Source organism: Ornithodoros turicata, unplaced genomic scaffold, assembly GCF_037126465.1.
Source record: "Ornithodoros turicata isolate Travis unplaced genomic scaffold, ASM3712646v1 ctg00000857.1, whole genome shotgun sequence".
In the NCBI taxonomy this organism is placed as follows: domain Eukaryota; kingdom Metazoa; phylum Arthropoda; class Arachnida; order Ixodida; family Argasidae; genus Ornithodoros; species Ornithodoros turicata.
The window spans coordinates 562,228-578,522 of NW_026999406.1; the positions used below are offsets into that span (position 1 = coordinate 562,228).

General features: G+C 46.0%; 1 protein-coding gene and 1 long non-coding RNA gene across 3 annotated transcripts in view; one reads left to right on the plus strand and one right to left on the minus strand.

Annotated features, from left to right (window-relative positions):
• LOC135375359 (uncharacterized) overlaps positions 1-16,295 on the plus strand; it is a 162,464-nt gene that overhangs the window by 11,536 nt on the left and 134,633 nt on the right. For both annotated transcript variants that reach the window (XM_064608078.1, XM_064608079.1), the window contains exons 3-4: positions 11,583-11,675; positions 14,775-14,859. In XM_064608078.1, the coding sequence (XP_064464148.1) occupies positions 11,583-11,675; positions 14,775-14,859 (178 nt within the window). The remainder of the gene's footprint in view (positions 1-11,582; positions 11,676-14,774; positions 14,860-16,295) is intronic.
• LOC135375354 (uncharacterized) lies at positions 3,002-4,667 on the minus strand. Its single transcript, XR_010417226.1, has 3 exons — positions 4,574-4,667; positions 4,370-4,500; positions 3,002-4,289 (listed from the first exon to the last, which is right to left on the minus strand). It is a non-coding gene; the product is annotated as an uncharacterized LOC135375354 (long non-coding RNA).

The window sequence follows — 16,295 nt, forward strand, 5'->3', positions numbered from 1 at the left end:
GATAGAAACCGCTATCGTTAGCATAATCTGGATGGCGATACGAAGAGTGGGGAATACGCCCTCGTCCCCATACCGAACAATAAATTCAAGAAGGCCCTCAGGACTCGTTACCTTCAGGCTGGAACGACTTGACAACAACATTCTGCAGTCTAAAATTTCGTCATAGAGTTGCTCCCCATCAACATCGCAGTCGTAAAAACTACCGAAGCAACTGCACCTGTGTTTCAGACTGTCTGTGTTTGTGCCATAACACAAAACCTCGATATGGAGAAGGAATCCGAACATGACGTCCGTATCACGCAAACGGGTGAATCTTTCGTCCATCTCTTTGTGAAGGCGATCACTCGTGTGCGCTGATGCCGCGATTCAAGTAGTAGAAACGCAGCGTACCAACACGAGCAGACAGACGAACACCGACAGCGCATGAGTCGCAACTGATTGAGGAATAAAGAATGTGAAATATCACCTCACCTCTCAGGAAACGCCGTCTCGTGTGTGGACGCAAAGCTCAAAAACGTCAATTTGTGTTTCTCAACACAACTTAGCAGTGGCTTTCATGCATTCTGCTACAGCCATTAAGCGTGAATGGAAAGCTGCACATTATGCATGATGTAAAACCCCAAGACTAGGGAACACGAAGGGACAGACACAAACACGTCCCTTTGTGTTCCCTGGTCTCGTGGTTTTACATATGCATCATCTTCACCAGCTCGCTTGTCTCCTAGCCATTTTTTCTGCACATTATGTTCACTCTACTTTTATCGTGTGCTATGTAATCTTGTTCAAGTTCTGTCAAACGACGTGTAATGCTATAAAAAAATTCAGTGCACTGTTTATGTGGGTTGAATGGTAGCGCATGAATGCAGGAAGGAAACTGTCATTTTATGGCAAGTGTTTACGTATTGTCCATTTAACTACACATTTATTGGTTAGCTTTCGCCGGCGTATCATGTCAAGCCATGGTGTATTAATTTGGAACACGTTCTTCTTAGTAGCCAGAGCAGCTGATACACAGTGAGAACATAGCCCGTGTGTGTTTGTCTTTTCCACCGCAGCCCTTGGGTTTCCTCCCTGATGGCTACACATGTCAGGGATAGGTTTCAGAACCCGTAGTTCCGGCCAAGTGTGAATTGCTTTTCAGGGGATCATCACGCTGGCAGATGAAACATATGGTTTAAATTATTTGCAGGACAGGAATTGCGTAGCTTCACAGAAATACTACTACTACGACGTAAGAGTGGTTTCAAATCTAGCTTTTTTGTGTTCCTGACATTATCGCACAAGATGTAGTATCCACTATGATCCTTTATATGGAGGGTATGTACAGTGCAATCAACAGATGCTATTTACAAATCTGTGTATTCTAGTGTGTTGAAATAAGGTAGTTTGTATCTGTGAGCCATAGTCACACACAGGCAACCAAGGACAGACATTTGATGCTTTCGGGAAACATGGCAACACATTGCAGGGACTCTGGATGCTGCCTAAATTTCCAGAACACAGAGCTCAAGGCAACGGTTAAATAACAAGTGGTTAGAGAAACCCAAGACAGTTGCTTGTGTAAGCAGTCCGCTGTTGGATTTGCTTCTCTCTGAGATACGTTATCTCAAAGGGAACGCACGGGCACACTCAGAATGATACTAGTGCTGCCTGTGAACTAGAATGAGGAGAGGGGAGATATATAACCCTTTTTTCTTGTCGGTTATTCTATTGGCTAAATTGTCATTTGCTTAGCAGCATATATGTGTATATTCCAGAGTCTGCTAATAAATATATCAGTTTAGAGCTAGCAGTCGCATTGTAGATGTCTCATCCTGTCCTTGGCTGCTTGTGTTTCACTATGGCCATGCTTGCTATTCCAAAAACAGAAAACAAAAAAAAGACAATAGAAAAACACGAAAAGAGTGACCTAAAAAGCTGCCTGTTCTAGTGCTCACATGGAGTCAATGCAATGAGGTAACATGTTCCATACATGAACTGTGCATGGTAGTACATATCACAACGGCAACCGATTATTCAGATTTTTCTTGAAGTACTTTGTTTTTTGGAGCTTTGTTTGCACAGTCTATTATTGGCGCTTTATGTGATTCCCCTCTTGAGATACTTTAAGATTGCTGATGCTGTGCAGTTTGTTAATTTTGAAACTGTACTGTGCTGAGATACAAAAAGAGAATTGTCATATCTGCATTTGAGTACATAGGAATAATTTGTAAGTATTTTCCTTGTTGACATTAATATATGCACGGGGTCACAACATTGTTGATTGATGGAAAATATATTATTTGCTTGCCAAATAATGCACAAATGTCTTGTTTTCTGGTGAGATATTCCCTGTTCACCAGACATAAATGTGGAAAAGTTAAAGGGGCACAATGATGGTAGAGTCTAGCGTTACTTTTTGCCACTTCACATATATTCACTGTTATTCGTGTGCACATGTAGGAATAGGAAGGTAGAGCATGCGCATAAAAACATTCGTATGCAGCCACACATATGGTTCAGAAGATTAACTACACTCTTAATTTTTTTACACCCTTTTGGGTGTAATATGGGTGTAATCCCAAAGTGCGATAACTCACTTCCTTTAGGGTGTAATATCACACCCTTTTCCACCGGCTACAACCTCAAAAAAGGGTGTAATTTGCTACTTCAAAAACACCCTTTAGGGTGTAATCCAAAAGTGCTATAACTCACTCCCTTTAGGGTGTAATATAACACCCATGGTAATATTACACCCTTCAAGGTGTTGTTTATCTGTCAAGTAATACATGTGCTACTTGAGAGATAGATGCTATAGTTCTCACAAATGCCAGCTGCCAGAAACTGTGAATCTATGCACATGTACGCAGTCCAATAAATGAGGAGTTGAGTTACTCATACATAATTCAGGGGAGTGCCTCTCTGCTAATTACTGTGGACACAAGAAATTTCCACGAGCACCAAATGCACAGCCACTGCAGCATTTGGGAAATGCACCTGAAAAGAAAAGTCCAGACGTAGGTTAAGTATACAGGTTCTTTATTTCATAGTGCTTGAGGCCAAATTGCTACCGCAGGTACAATCCTTTGTACTGCTAATGAGGGCAAACCAGACAAACACCACATATCAATACTAGAACCGTTATTACCACCGAAGCTATATATGGCATGAATCTCTTGCTTGCCAGAATACAAAGCACCTGCTTTGTGCATTGCATAACAAAGCTCGGTCTCCCTTAGTTCTGGGGTCTTAAAAGAAACATTCAACAAGAATGATGTAAACTCCTGCTGGGCAACACTGCTCTTAAACTCCTGATGCCAGTATATCAAAGTGTGCCAAAGCTTGATGTGCCCTCACGGAGCAGCGAAAGAGCGAGCAAGGAGCAGCGGCTTTTTCGCTTCACAGGTTTTCTTGAATGCTCTGAAAAAAAGTCATATTGAGCTGGACATGTACTGCTGGCGACATACTGTCTGTCATTTGGGTTTCATGGTTTCGCTGCTTTCTGCGGCATGCTGCAGGTAGTGAGTAATAAACAGGCACAGCAGATTTTTCCCGACCTGCCTGCTGCTTACTACTTGCAACGACTCTTCAGAGAGGCTGCAAAATGCTGTGAAAGCCAGAAACCCAAACTTCAGACAAGTATGTCTCAAATAGGTACAATGTACATTCTAAACCCATTGACGGATAGGTGCAGCCTGATCAACTGGCACATTTCTAAAAAAGTGCACCAGATGACATCAAGAGGAAGCCTGCGAAAGCTGTAGGTGTCCTGTGCCCCCTGAAACAACTGGTACGACATCGCTGCTGACGCCAGGAGCCACAGTGTACCGGACGTAATGAAGGAATACTTGTACCAATTAATACGCGAGACACATTATGCCTCTCGAGTTCTCTAACGGAAAATGATCTCCAGGCTTCGCAAAAAGAAAAAAAAAAGAAAAATGAAGAAGAAGATAATGGGGGAAAAAATGCACCAAGAACATTGAACTTGAAACACCAACTTTTTTTGGCGTGCACATACCTCTAAATTTCATCCAGTACATCATCGTTGGCCGAATGGAAAGCATACACGGTTCACTAATCCCAGCACACACATATGGAGCACACGTTGCATGGACACAACCCCTCCGATGCACCAGGCTGGCACTGCAAAGCTCAACCAAGATCATCCTTAGTGACGAACACGACAGTTCCTCAAACGAAATGGCCGACGAATAATTGTCCGAGCATGTGGCACCAGACCACTCTTCGATGTGAGAAGCAGTTGCAGTTTTGCAGGCATATGCGTGACCGTTGAGACAGGACACTACCTGTAAAGAAACCGAAGTGAACATCACGCTGGTATTGTTCAAACGTTAATGCTAGAATATGACAGCTTCTTGTAACTCACGTCCTTGTAGTTGATACAGTCCCACGTTCACCTATAACGAAAGAATACAATTAGCCTCGCTTGTAATATAAATCGTCGCTTCACCGATGTAGCCGATCCACTCCTGCCGCCATTTGCAATGTGTCCATCGTCTGCAACAGAACGATTATTAAACACAAGCAAAACGCAGGCGTCGTACGTTGCATCACAGACAGGTTGACTTACCTTAAACTTGTAATTGAAAAGCAAGGTTGTCGTCCTTTCAAAGGCGAGGTTGCAGCGCACACAACATGCACGAACGCAGCGACGAATGCACTGTGCACTGCGGTAGAATACGCGGTGCCACGTCACTCCTCACGGGCGGGGCGCGGAACAACGTAGTACGCTCCAGCGAAGGCACACATAGCCGGCACACGGATTATTCGACAAGTACACGAGTATACGGCTCAGGAGGCACACATACTATTCAGCGGGGCACACATATCTGGCGATAGGGATCGTTGAGCTTGCTATTTGATAGCTGTTACGGCTGCTTCCAGACGGTTACGGCTGTGTACCGGCTGTACTTTCTGAGGGAACTGGCGCATGTTCGTCACAGGATTTAGAGTGTAGACTCAAAATTTCTACTGAGGTGCCCTATTGTATGCATCTGTAGGTAACATGAAGCATATCATTGTGCTTTCAAAAGAAATACAGTTCATGTAAAAGCTCTATGCCCGCTACACCCATTTTACGCCACTTTACACCCGAGCTCAGTGGACGTTGTAAATAAGGTGTTACGTTATTATTACACCCATTTAACACCCCTCATCCCAGGATGTTTCTTCGAGCTGGTGTAATATGGGAGTAAAAATTAGTTTACACCCCAGTTACACCCGGATTACACCCTAAAGGGTGTTTTAAATTTAAGAGTGTAGATGATGTCCAAGCATATATAATTGTGCTTCATGTGCAATGGGTATGCTAACGAATTGCTTCCATAAAGCCTTTTTATTTATTTTTGATACATTCTTTTTATAAATGTTATTTTTCATTTAATATAAATTTCATATTACATATTGTATACTTATATTTTTATAAATTTTATAAATTAAAAACTCAAGTTACACGGCTCCTGTAAGAGTGCCCTTTGCAAATAATTTGGTAACGTGTCTCTAACTGTAAAGGTAAGAGGCAGTCGAGAATGCTACAGACAAGGTTGCAGCTTACATATTGCTTATCATGTCCTACATGATAAATATTAAACACAAAGCGATTTGTAGAATAATTCCTGAGCACGGAATTAATTCCGAGGCTGGCTAGCGATGTCACCCAGGACGACAAGCCACATAATTGCCTCTAACACTTTTGCACCCCATGGGCTGAGTTGTGAATTGAAAGAGCACTCTACAGAAGGATAAGGTGCACCTGATTTCTAGGATTTATGTTATGCCCTAACTCTTCAGACCCCACATTTTTAAAAACACCATTTCTAAGATCCAATATGTGCTCTGGTACTTCTTTTGCGTCTGCATAGTGTGCAACCACATGGCTACTGGAGTTTTCGTGTGCATGTTTTTGTGCGACAGTGCTCATTACAAACAATATCCAGATGTTAAACATAAAATGCAGTAGTTTGGAGCGTGCCACACAAGGCAGCGTGACATGGGAGTGTGTGATTCAAAGAAAGCTTCTGGAAAATGCACAGAATCCCACAAAACGTTTAAAATGTGATTTGTATTTCGTTTTACGTCTCTCGTCGTTACATACCATCGTCGACGCTGTTGCACATTGATAAATGGTACGTAAACCGTGTCCCATAGCAGTATGCGGTTTCTCAAATACATAGCACAATTTTTTCCTGCAAGAATAAAACGCTGTCGGCATTTTCTTGCTAAAACGGCTGTCGAAACGTCAGTCTCTACAATGAGCAAGTGCTGTAAAGGGGCTAACGTAGACGCGACAAAACACAAACACTCACAAAACACAAACGACGAATTCCAGTCACAACATCGCACAGAGGTTGGTTCGGGAATGAGTTCGCAGCTATTGCACTGTTTACTTATCGCGGAACGGTGGAACCCGGCTGTCCGCCATCTTCAAGCACAGATACGTGAAGCCGCGAGAAGCCGTAGCTGGAATCCACTGACAAGTACGAAGGCGCGTACACGTCACAATGCCCGTTCGGGTGCATCTACGTCATAAAAATGGCTGCGCCCATGCGTGTTTCGGAATGAATTATCTATTTTTTTGACATGGTACTGTACCGAACTGAGAGAATGAAGGTGCATTTTGGGGAGAGCCGGATGTGGGCTTTCAGAATATCACAACCGTTTCGACTATTTGGGATATCGGCATAGCTGACCTTTAAGCACGAAATGCTTAATTTCCTTTGCACTGTCCCTCCCTTCCTTCTGACGGCGAAGGAAGGCTTTCAGAGTTCGCACAAGATTCTCAGCCTGTCCGTTGGACTTAGGGTGATACGGCGGAGTCAAGATGTGTTTAATTCAAAGGCGATCCAAGAAATCTTTCAACGCTGCCCAAATGAACTGAGGTCCATTATTGCTAACCAGCTGGAAAGGGAGGCCCTGGGCAGTGAAGTTGTCCATAAGGGCTTCTGTTGTGGCTGAACCTTTGGTAGACCTCATCAACTTCACCTCGGGCCACTTGCTGTACGCATCGATTACCACTAGGTAAGTTTTTCCGCTGAACTCTGCGAACTCAGAGTGAAGGCGATACCACGGTTCTTTCGGAACCTCCCATTGGTGAAGAGGAACTGGAAGTTGTTGATCCGAAGAAGCGGCGCATGCTCCACACGACTGACAAGTCAGTTCAATGTCATTCTCCATTCGTGGCCACAACATACATAGGAGCGCGCCAACATTTTCATTTTTGTTTGCCCAATGTGGCCATCATGAAGTAGGCTGAGGACAGTGTTGCGATGCTGGGACGGGACGACAACGCGTATGCCCCATACGATGCAACCCTTTTCTGTTGTCAGCTCAGTGTTGCGCAGGTAGTAGGGTTGAAGCTCGAGGTCCCGTTCATGAGAAGGCCAACCTTCCATGATGTAATGGTAGACCTTAGAAAGGATCAGGTCTGAAGCACTGGCCTTGGCAATTGCAGACGCTTTCAGCGGAATTTTATCAATACCTACTGAGAGGACGGAAGAGACATTCGGCGATCCAGTACTCCCCACAAGGAAGTCGTCATCCGAAATCGCAACATCGAAATCAGGGTCCGGACCTGCCGGAAGTCAAGACAGGCCGTTCGGATTTCCGAACTGGGCCGTTGGCTTGTACTGAATGTCAAAACTATGACCAGGCAGAGTCAACGCCCAGCGCTGCATTCTGTTCGCCGCTTTGACTGGAATTCCTCGCTTTGAGCCAAAGATTGTCGTCAGTGGTTCATGGTCTGTATATAAGATGAATTCCCTTCCCCAGAGATATTGGTGACACTTCTCAACACCGAATATAACGGCCAGAGCTTCCTTTTCAATTTGGGCGTAGTTTTTTTGGGCCGACATCAACGTCTTAGAAGCATGAGCGATGGGCTTGTCTTTACCATTGACTTTATGGTAAATCACTGCGAAAACGCCTATCGAGGAAGCGTCAGCAGCCATGTAGAGAGTTTGACTAGGGTCGAAATGCGCCAAGGAATCGATGGACGTGAGTCGACGTTTGATCTCCTTGAACGCCTGGGCGCGACCTGATGACCACTCCCAAGGCACATTATTCCGCAGAAGTTGATTGAGCGGTGCGCAAGGATCTGAAAGTGACTTGACATATCGACCATAGTATTACACGAGACCAAGAAAGGCTCGAAGTTCCCTACCGTTGGCTGGTTCTGGCATGTCCAGCAGAGCTGACACCTTTTTCGGTGATTGTTTGAAGCCATCTGCTGAAACGATTTGTCCAAGATATTCCACTTCTGTTTTGAGGAATTCACATTTTTGTTTCTTGAGGCGAAAGCCATATGCACGAAGCCTTCGCAAGACCTGTTCCAGGTGGTGCAGATGTTCGGCCTCGGTTCTTCCAGTTACGATGATGTCGTCGAGATAACCACCACGCCCTCTACCCCAGCAGTGACCTGTTCTATTGTTCTCTGGAATATAGCGGGGGCTGACGATATCCCAAAAGGCATCCTGTTGAAGCGGAAAAGACCCTTGTGAGTGTTCATGACAAGGACCTTCTTCGCATCTTCATCTAGCTCCAACTGCAAATATGCTTCCTAGAGGTCGAGTTTCGAGAAGTGCTCGCCACCGTTCAGTTTTGCGAACAGATCCTCCGGACGCGCTAGGGGGTATGGGCAACGTCCAGCTGCGGGTTGACAGTAACGCTGAAATCGCCGCAGACACGCACCACCCTGTTCGGTATGGGAACGACTACAATTGGTGTTGCCCATTGCGACACTTCAACTGGCGTCAAGACTCCGTTACTGACGTGTCTCTGAAGATCTTTCTCCACTGCGTCACGAAGTGCAAACGGAATAGGCCTGGCTTTGCAAAATTTCGGTCTCGCTTCTGACTGAAACTGTAGGTGGACCTTGACCTTCGAGCACCGTCCTATTCCCTCCTCGAAAAGCTTGTCGTGCTGGCACAGAATGTCCGAGAGGTCTGGCTGAGGATCGCGGATACGCCCAACAAACATGGCGTTGAGGTCTAGCTTCAGCACGCGGATCCATTCTTTGCCAAGTAAGCTCGTACCATCAAATTCTGCAAAAAGTGCTTGGAGCTCGTGGGTTTGTCCCGCAACGGTTACCTCCACTGAACGTTGGCCTTTCAAAGGTATGCTGTGATCGGTAAGTACCCTGAGTTTCTGATGCGCCGGCGCGAGTTTTGGCTTCCCCAACTTCAGCCAAGCGTTCCTTCCAAGGATTGTATAATATGAGCCTGTGTCTTCCTGGAGTTGAGCTGGAACTCCATCGATGATGCTGGTGAAGACCTCTGCTTTGTCACCCACAGCCAAGACACTTGTGATAGACGTCACGCTACGACGAGAATGAACACTGCGAGAAGGTTTCTGCCTGTTCTTCCTACACATACGTTCAATATGACCTAACTGACTGCGCGCTCTGCAGCTTTCCTTGCTGAAGCGACACGTTGCCTCACTGTGGTTGGTGTTGCAGCAGCGAAAACACCTTTCCACTTGTTGATCAACGGAGGTTTGGACTTTAGCAACGTTCCCCAACGCCGACGAAGCCAGTAGCTTGCGATCCAGTTGCGGAGACTACTGCTCTGCCTTCAAGCAACTTTCAGAAATCCTTAATGCCTTGTTGACATCCAGGTCAACCTCTTGAAGTAGACGAGCCCGCATTCGTTGGTCCCGAAGTCCAAGGATAAATGCAGTGAGTAAGGAACATGCCCGGGGGTCAGTCTCCTGTTCGTATTCGCACTACAGCGACCAACTTTTTAGCGGCGTAACTTGACAAGGCAGGGACCGGTAAATTAAGTCGCAGGGGCGCTTGTGACTGCGGCGGCGAAACCAACACGGCATCAAGACGTTGTGCCACCAACAAACGTAACTCCGTCATGCGTGACAGGAGTTCTGCCGTTATAGCGGAGTTATACTGCGGCACTGCAGGTACCGTAGTTGACGTACCTTGGGACGGAGGCATTGCATGTGTCCCCTTCTCCCCGGCTGGCCCTTTCGGCTCCGAACGCGCCTAGGCGTTGGATACAGGCGTCTCCTCAGAACGAGACCGCTGCTGTACAGGGCCTCTCCATCCGCTCCGGAGGTCGTATCTCACTTGCGGCGGCGAATGCTGCATCGGCTCCGGGGATCGGGTACCGTGTGGGAGCTGCGAAGAACTCAAAAAGAAAATACTTAACACAAACAGACAAACAAAAAAAAACGCTAGCTCAGGAAAAAAAAACGAAACCTTGGAAAAGAAAACAAACAAACCGGCGGAGTCCTAAATGAAAAATAGAAGAAAAAACCGCACCACATTAAAAATGAACAACGCGTGCTGCGTCTTCCCCGCTACTGAGCGGACCCGTGTTTCCATAACCTCCGGACATCAGCCCATCCGTTCCGTCACCGAGGAAGACAGAGCAAGAGAAATGTGCAAAAAACAAACAAAGGTTTATTTCCTACCTTACAATAACACCTGCGGTCGCAACCGCCACAGCAAAAAAGCCCCGCCCCGCCCCCCGGAACTGTCTCGATGCGTTGTATATCCAGCTCACGGCATACGCCCCCTCGTTGTAACATGTGATCCCAAGTAGTGCGACATGTGATCCCAAGTAGTAGGCTTATCTGAAGCCCACAATACATTGGGCGTCATTTGAACAAAGATTCTGCATAACCATGTAGGCAGCAAGGACAAAATACCGAGCAATACTCTTATACCTCGCGCGAAGCTCTACGGAACGCGGTCTCTCTGACTTGGTCTCTCAGTGGTCTCTCTCCACTGCTGTTTGTGCATGACGTGCTACCTCGAGCATCATCTAAAATCTTCTTGCTTACATTCAGATCTGAATGCTACTTTACGTATGTATTACACGTCGGCGTGCAACAGCAAAACAATGACATGAAATGACGGGTTCATGCGAGCCTAATAATCAGAAATAATATCATAAGAATATCACTACTTTTCACTACTATTCACTAATATCACTACTTTTTAAACAAGGTGGCGTATCAATTTGGGAGCGGGGGATGTGGATACAATCCCCGACTTGCGGACCATAGTGAGATTTGCATGAAGAAACCCGCGTTTTTGTATGCGCTGCTCTGTGAGCCGGTTGGGCATGTTTATGGGCACGTTTGCGAACTGTGAAGAGAGCTAACAGACGAAAAATGCCGTCTGGAAATCCTGAGTTTCTTTTTTTTTTCAACCTTGGAGCGACAGAAGACAAACGCTTTTTTCATGAATGTTTCCTGTCTTTAGATCTCTATGCAAGCCCCACAACGGTCAGTTCCATACTGCAATTGGATAATGACAATAAAGGGACCAGCGGTGGGGTTCAACTCAGACCTCTCCGGTATGAGGTGCTGCCAGCATCTTTGGCCGTATATCGGAGCGTATGGGTTCGAATCCTAGTCTCTGTACCTTTCCTTCGACTAGATCATTAGTAAATTAAGGCCTTTCGTACAATTATGGAGTTCATGGAACCTGGAGTTGCCGCTTTGAGACAGGGAGGCATACTACACGCCACCGTGCACACAGGCACATGTCTCATGCTTATTGTCATTCTGGCTACGTGCTACACAGCAAGAAAAACGTTCTACATATCGTTTTCTTCATTTTACAGTACAACGATCGTTTCCTCGACTGCTCCTACTATCCCGATCCTGAGGCCAGTTGTCCGTGCCGAGGTGCAGAGGAAGACGGGGCAAACTGTTGGGTATGTTTCATTGCTGCTACTGCCTGAGTGTGAAGGCAGGGACCGTTTTTCACACTTGAAGTGCACATGAACGTCCAGCACAGCTTCAAGTGCACGTTTCGTGCATTGCGTAATTGTATCATCCGCTTAATTACATATATCGAATTTGGCAGAAGTCTGCACACAAATAGCAGAGTGTCAACATTTTCTAGTTTTCTAATGTAGGGCCCGTAATAAAACAAAATCTCATTGTGGGTAATGCAGCTTTTGTCTGGAGTAAAGAGCTAGCAACATTTACATTCGTGATTATTATTGGATATATGACGACTATCGCATTAGAGCAACCCCAGACCTTGACATCGCTGCCGAAACCCGTAACTAAATGACGTGCTCAAAAGTAGTAAAATGTAGTTCGAAGCTATAAAATAAAGCAAGAAGTGATTGTCATCTGTTACACGTAACGTTTTATATGAAGATACCAGGAAAGACATGACAACTTTCACACGGCTGCGTTCTGTATTCTGTTGCGTATTTGGAGGACATCAAGGTACAACAAAGGACTTTCCCAGGTCTTAAGTATTGAGAAGAGTAAAGCAGCTGCCGAACTTTGCACACTTCTGTCTCTAGGGGCATGCGTCGTTACACTGTAACTCGCTGTCGGTCCGCCCCGGGATGGGCCGAGTCTTCGAATGCGCGGCCCATAAAACTGTCGTCGGGGCAGTATCGCTTGCGGTGCTGTTCCCGGGAAGATTTTTCCTAAAATTGCGTGACGTCTGGAACGTACAAACTTTAAAAATGTGGCTTCCAAGAGCGGGGCCCAGATCTAGTCTCTCCAAGAGAATATAGGCAACGCGCTCTATTTGTTGCAGCACAGTTGTGTCACTCGACAAACGTCCACATATAACAATCGTATTTACTGTAGTTGCATGCATGATCAATTGCCTCATCATCCCCGTATGTCAAACAAACAACAACAACAAACAAATGTTTTGACAAACAAAATATAGAGAGAGTGTTTTGACTCGTCAAAATGCAAAGAAGCTGGGTGCCCTGTGTGCGGAACGTCGCAGCTTTGCAACGTTGTATATATCACAATTGCTTTGCTGCTTGCTCGGTACGCTCTGCTCATTGTGTCTTGTCTTCTTTATCCCAACCATGGCGGATCGAGGACAGGGAGGCGGGCAATCGACACCCCTTCCTAATCATTGGTACATTCCTGTTCCCACCTGTGCCACGCGCTGCGACAGAGAACTTCCTCCCCCCGTAAAGGGAGAATCTGGATCTGCCCCTGCTTCCAACACAGATCACTTCACATATCGTCTGTGCAAATGTATCATTATGTTAAAGTGAAGCCGAAAGCTTTGTTACCTTTCCCACTTTTGCGCTGGGATAGTTCCCATACATATACAGCGCTTTGCTCTATAATGCTGGAAAACACCGCCGTTTGTTCACCTCGCACTGCGAGGAAACAATGGAAGACAGCACTTGCCGATATTGAGCTCTTGCCAAGTTTTCCAGTGCTATTTCTAGCGCCTGGTTTCCTTTCTCCGATGAAGATGGTCCACTCGCTGTGACGTTTCGAAATCTGTGATTGTTTTGATCAGGATTCCCTCGTGTCGTAGTGGCGGAGCTGAAATGGTCAGCACGGAAATGCCGGTGCATCACGTTGCCACGAGATTTCGCGTGACTCGAGTGGGAGAGAGGGGGAGTGGTATACGCCCCACTGTGCAAGTGAGAACGCAAAGGCTGAAAACACCGCTATAGGCTTTAAGCGTTCATTTATAGCGCTATGGAGCGGACCGCGACATGTGTGAGTAGGTACTTTAGTCTGGTAAATCTCCATATGAAGAACCATTTGAGCGGCCAAAGACGCCTCTCGGATTGCTGAGTTATCAGAGCGTCGTTTCCGCGCTTACACGTGCTGCCGCTGTCTCACACAAAAATTACGGTAGGTCGTGGTAAGCATATATATTTTGATTGAATAAACCTTTCGTTGGTAGTTCAGTGCAGTCGCTGTGTGTCGTTACTTGTGTCCTCCTTTGCCCCTCTTTTACCCAGCACTGGGATTTTGTCGACACCGTTATCATGCGCTTATGATATTGTACCAGTGTCGTCTGTGCTTATCCAATTAAGCTAGGTTTCCTGGCTGACAATACTAGCTGCAGATAATAAAATCGAGCAGTTATACACCTCACAAGCACACTACCAGGAACTTTCATGATATATTTGTTGGAACATCACGCCCATTTTAGCATTGCAGAAATATGCACGATGCCATTTTCGGACTTTTTTCCCGCGTCAAAGAAAGGTTGACAGGAACGACTAGTTGTGTACAGATCTTCGATATCAAAATAAAGAATGCTACTCGTATAATGCAGCCGTAAGATGAAATTTCGAACAGTGGACGACACGTGCTAAACTAAACTTGGTACGCGCAGCTATATCTAATAGCGTGTGCAACTTTTCGATGACAGTGCGGTAGAATTTTCTGCTGTATACGATGTGCGCCACACACGGGTTTACGGTGACGACCGAAGCCTACGTATAGCTCGCCAGTGCATGTGGCGGCGCTAGGGCACAACCACTCGATCACTGTATGCGGTTAGACGGTCTCGAACTATATAAATTCAACCGAAATAATAAATGTGTTGGCGTTGTTCAACTGTGCGTGACGACTGTGCCGTCCCGGTGACTTCATTCACACGCCATCGCTCAAATAGGCGTTTTCTTATCGGTTCGAAGGGGGCCATCGTGTCGATTTATTTCCTCAAGTGACCTGCCACGGTATCGGCCAGAAAAAGAGAAATGCTACTTCGCCTTGTTGCTTCTGAAAAATTACTTCAATATTCGCGTGATATTCAAAATTCTTGTAATGCAATTGCTGATGAGCAAAAACATGGAGCGAAACATCGTTCGGCATACCTTGTAGGCATTAAGTGCGACTCGCTACATATATCTAAGATGTCTACTCCAAACGATGTCACACTTTGATGGCCTCCGATTCACGGACTCCCGTAGGAGTTCTTCTCGTAGGAGTTCATTCGTGCTCTTTTGTGCCACAGCCCCATTTTCACTGCGCACATCATTGTGTTGATTGTGTTCATATTATTAATTGCGCAGCGCATGTTACGTGCTCAAGAGGGCAAGTGCTTCAGAGGCGTATGTTACAACCAGCAAAGGTACGAGTCTCTGACCACAGGACAGCGTGAGTGGATGTCATTTTAATGTATATGTCATTTATGTCAACGTATTGTCTCTCGATGTTAAAGTGATAGTCGTGTCCGTCTATCAAATTGACACCATAATGTTCGGCATCGCTCATTGGTCTACTTGTCCAATTTTCCTGATTGGAAACTTCTTATCAGAGCCGATGGGGGGGGGGGGAGGCTCCAGCGGGACCGACATCAACGTGAAATATTTATCTGAGCGAACCAGAGGGCTGCGTTGGCTGCGAGCAGTCGACCGTGTTGTTAGTGTCTCCAAGTTCGTCTGCTCTGCTTTCGGCACTCGTGAATAATGAGAAACTCGCTGACATTTCCCTCACTTATGCAACCTCCGAAGTGATCATGTCAGGCGATGGACGTTGTTACGTTCCTGGCTGTATGAAGACGTCCATAGCTAACCGAGAGGTGTTTCACGAGCCGAGGGACCACGAAAGGAAGCGAAAGGGGGAAGATGCAATTTCCTGTGCAAGCCCTGACCTACGAGAAAGACTATGTGTCTGTTCTTCGTATTGTCGGACGACGTCTACAGTTTCATGGACGTATGCGAATGCGCGTAGGAATTCCAGTAAAAAGAAAGCGTTTGAGTTGACGCCGTGCCGACAATATTCACTGAACAAAGGCAAATACTCAGCATGTCATGGTCCGAGGTAAGTGACATTTGTTTCGCAGCCTTAATGCGCTAATTATTTGAAGCTACGCCAAGGTAAATATAAATGGTAGCGAAGCTTGCATTGGCCACCACGTGTTCAAGGGCGGCCACGATCATGACCGTCAGCGCCATCAATCCGTTGCGGGACCCACTACAACTTCCGTCATAACGACGTCACCTGGTACGTCACCGTTACGTATAGCGCAGGGCAGGCCGGGCGCTCGCGCTGCACGTTTTTTCCACCGCGATGCGAAGCCGCGGAATACCACAATAGCTTTTGAAAGCAAATCCAAGAGCAAAAACTCATTGAACAATTCGTGAACAGAGAAGAATTAACACTAGCGACATGCCTGCAACAAAGGACACAGGAGACGAGGTGGAGGCTTGCTTTCTTTTATCACAGGTAAATTCACCATGCCGTCGTATACAGTGTAAATACCCACGACAGAATAATGTGCAAAATAACCAGTACGACAGTCCATGTACTGAATAAGCGCGAAAGGATAATGTACAAATTCCAGCAGACACAGGTGGGGCCCAGGACCTTAATGTCCAATGCATGCTGCTATAGCTGTCCTCATGCACATCTGGAGCTTTCCAGATATTTCTCGTACAAAGAAGGTGGAAGTGAACATACACTCGAAGCTCACATTATGTCATATTTGCATAGTGTGTGGTGCTATGTCCGCCCACAATTTTTGGCATTCGTAACGAATGCTCTGGGGGAATTAGAAGGCACAAGTCAATTAGCTCAGTTTAGAAGTCAGT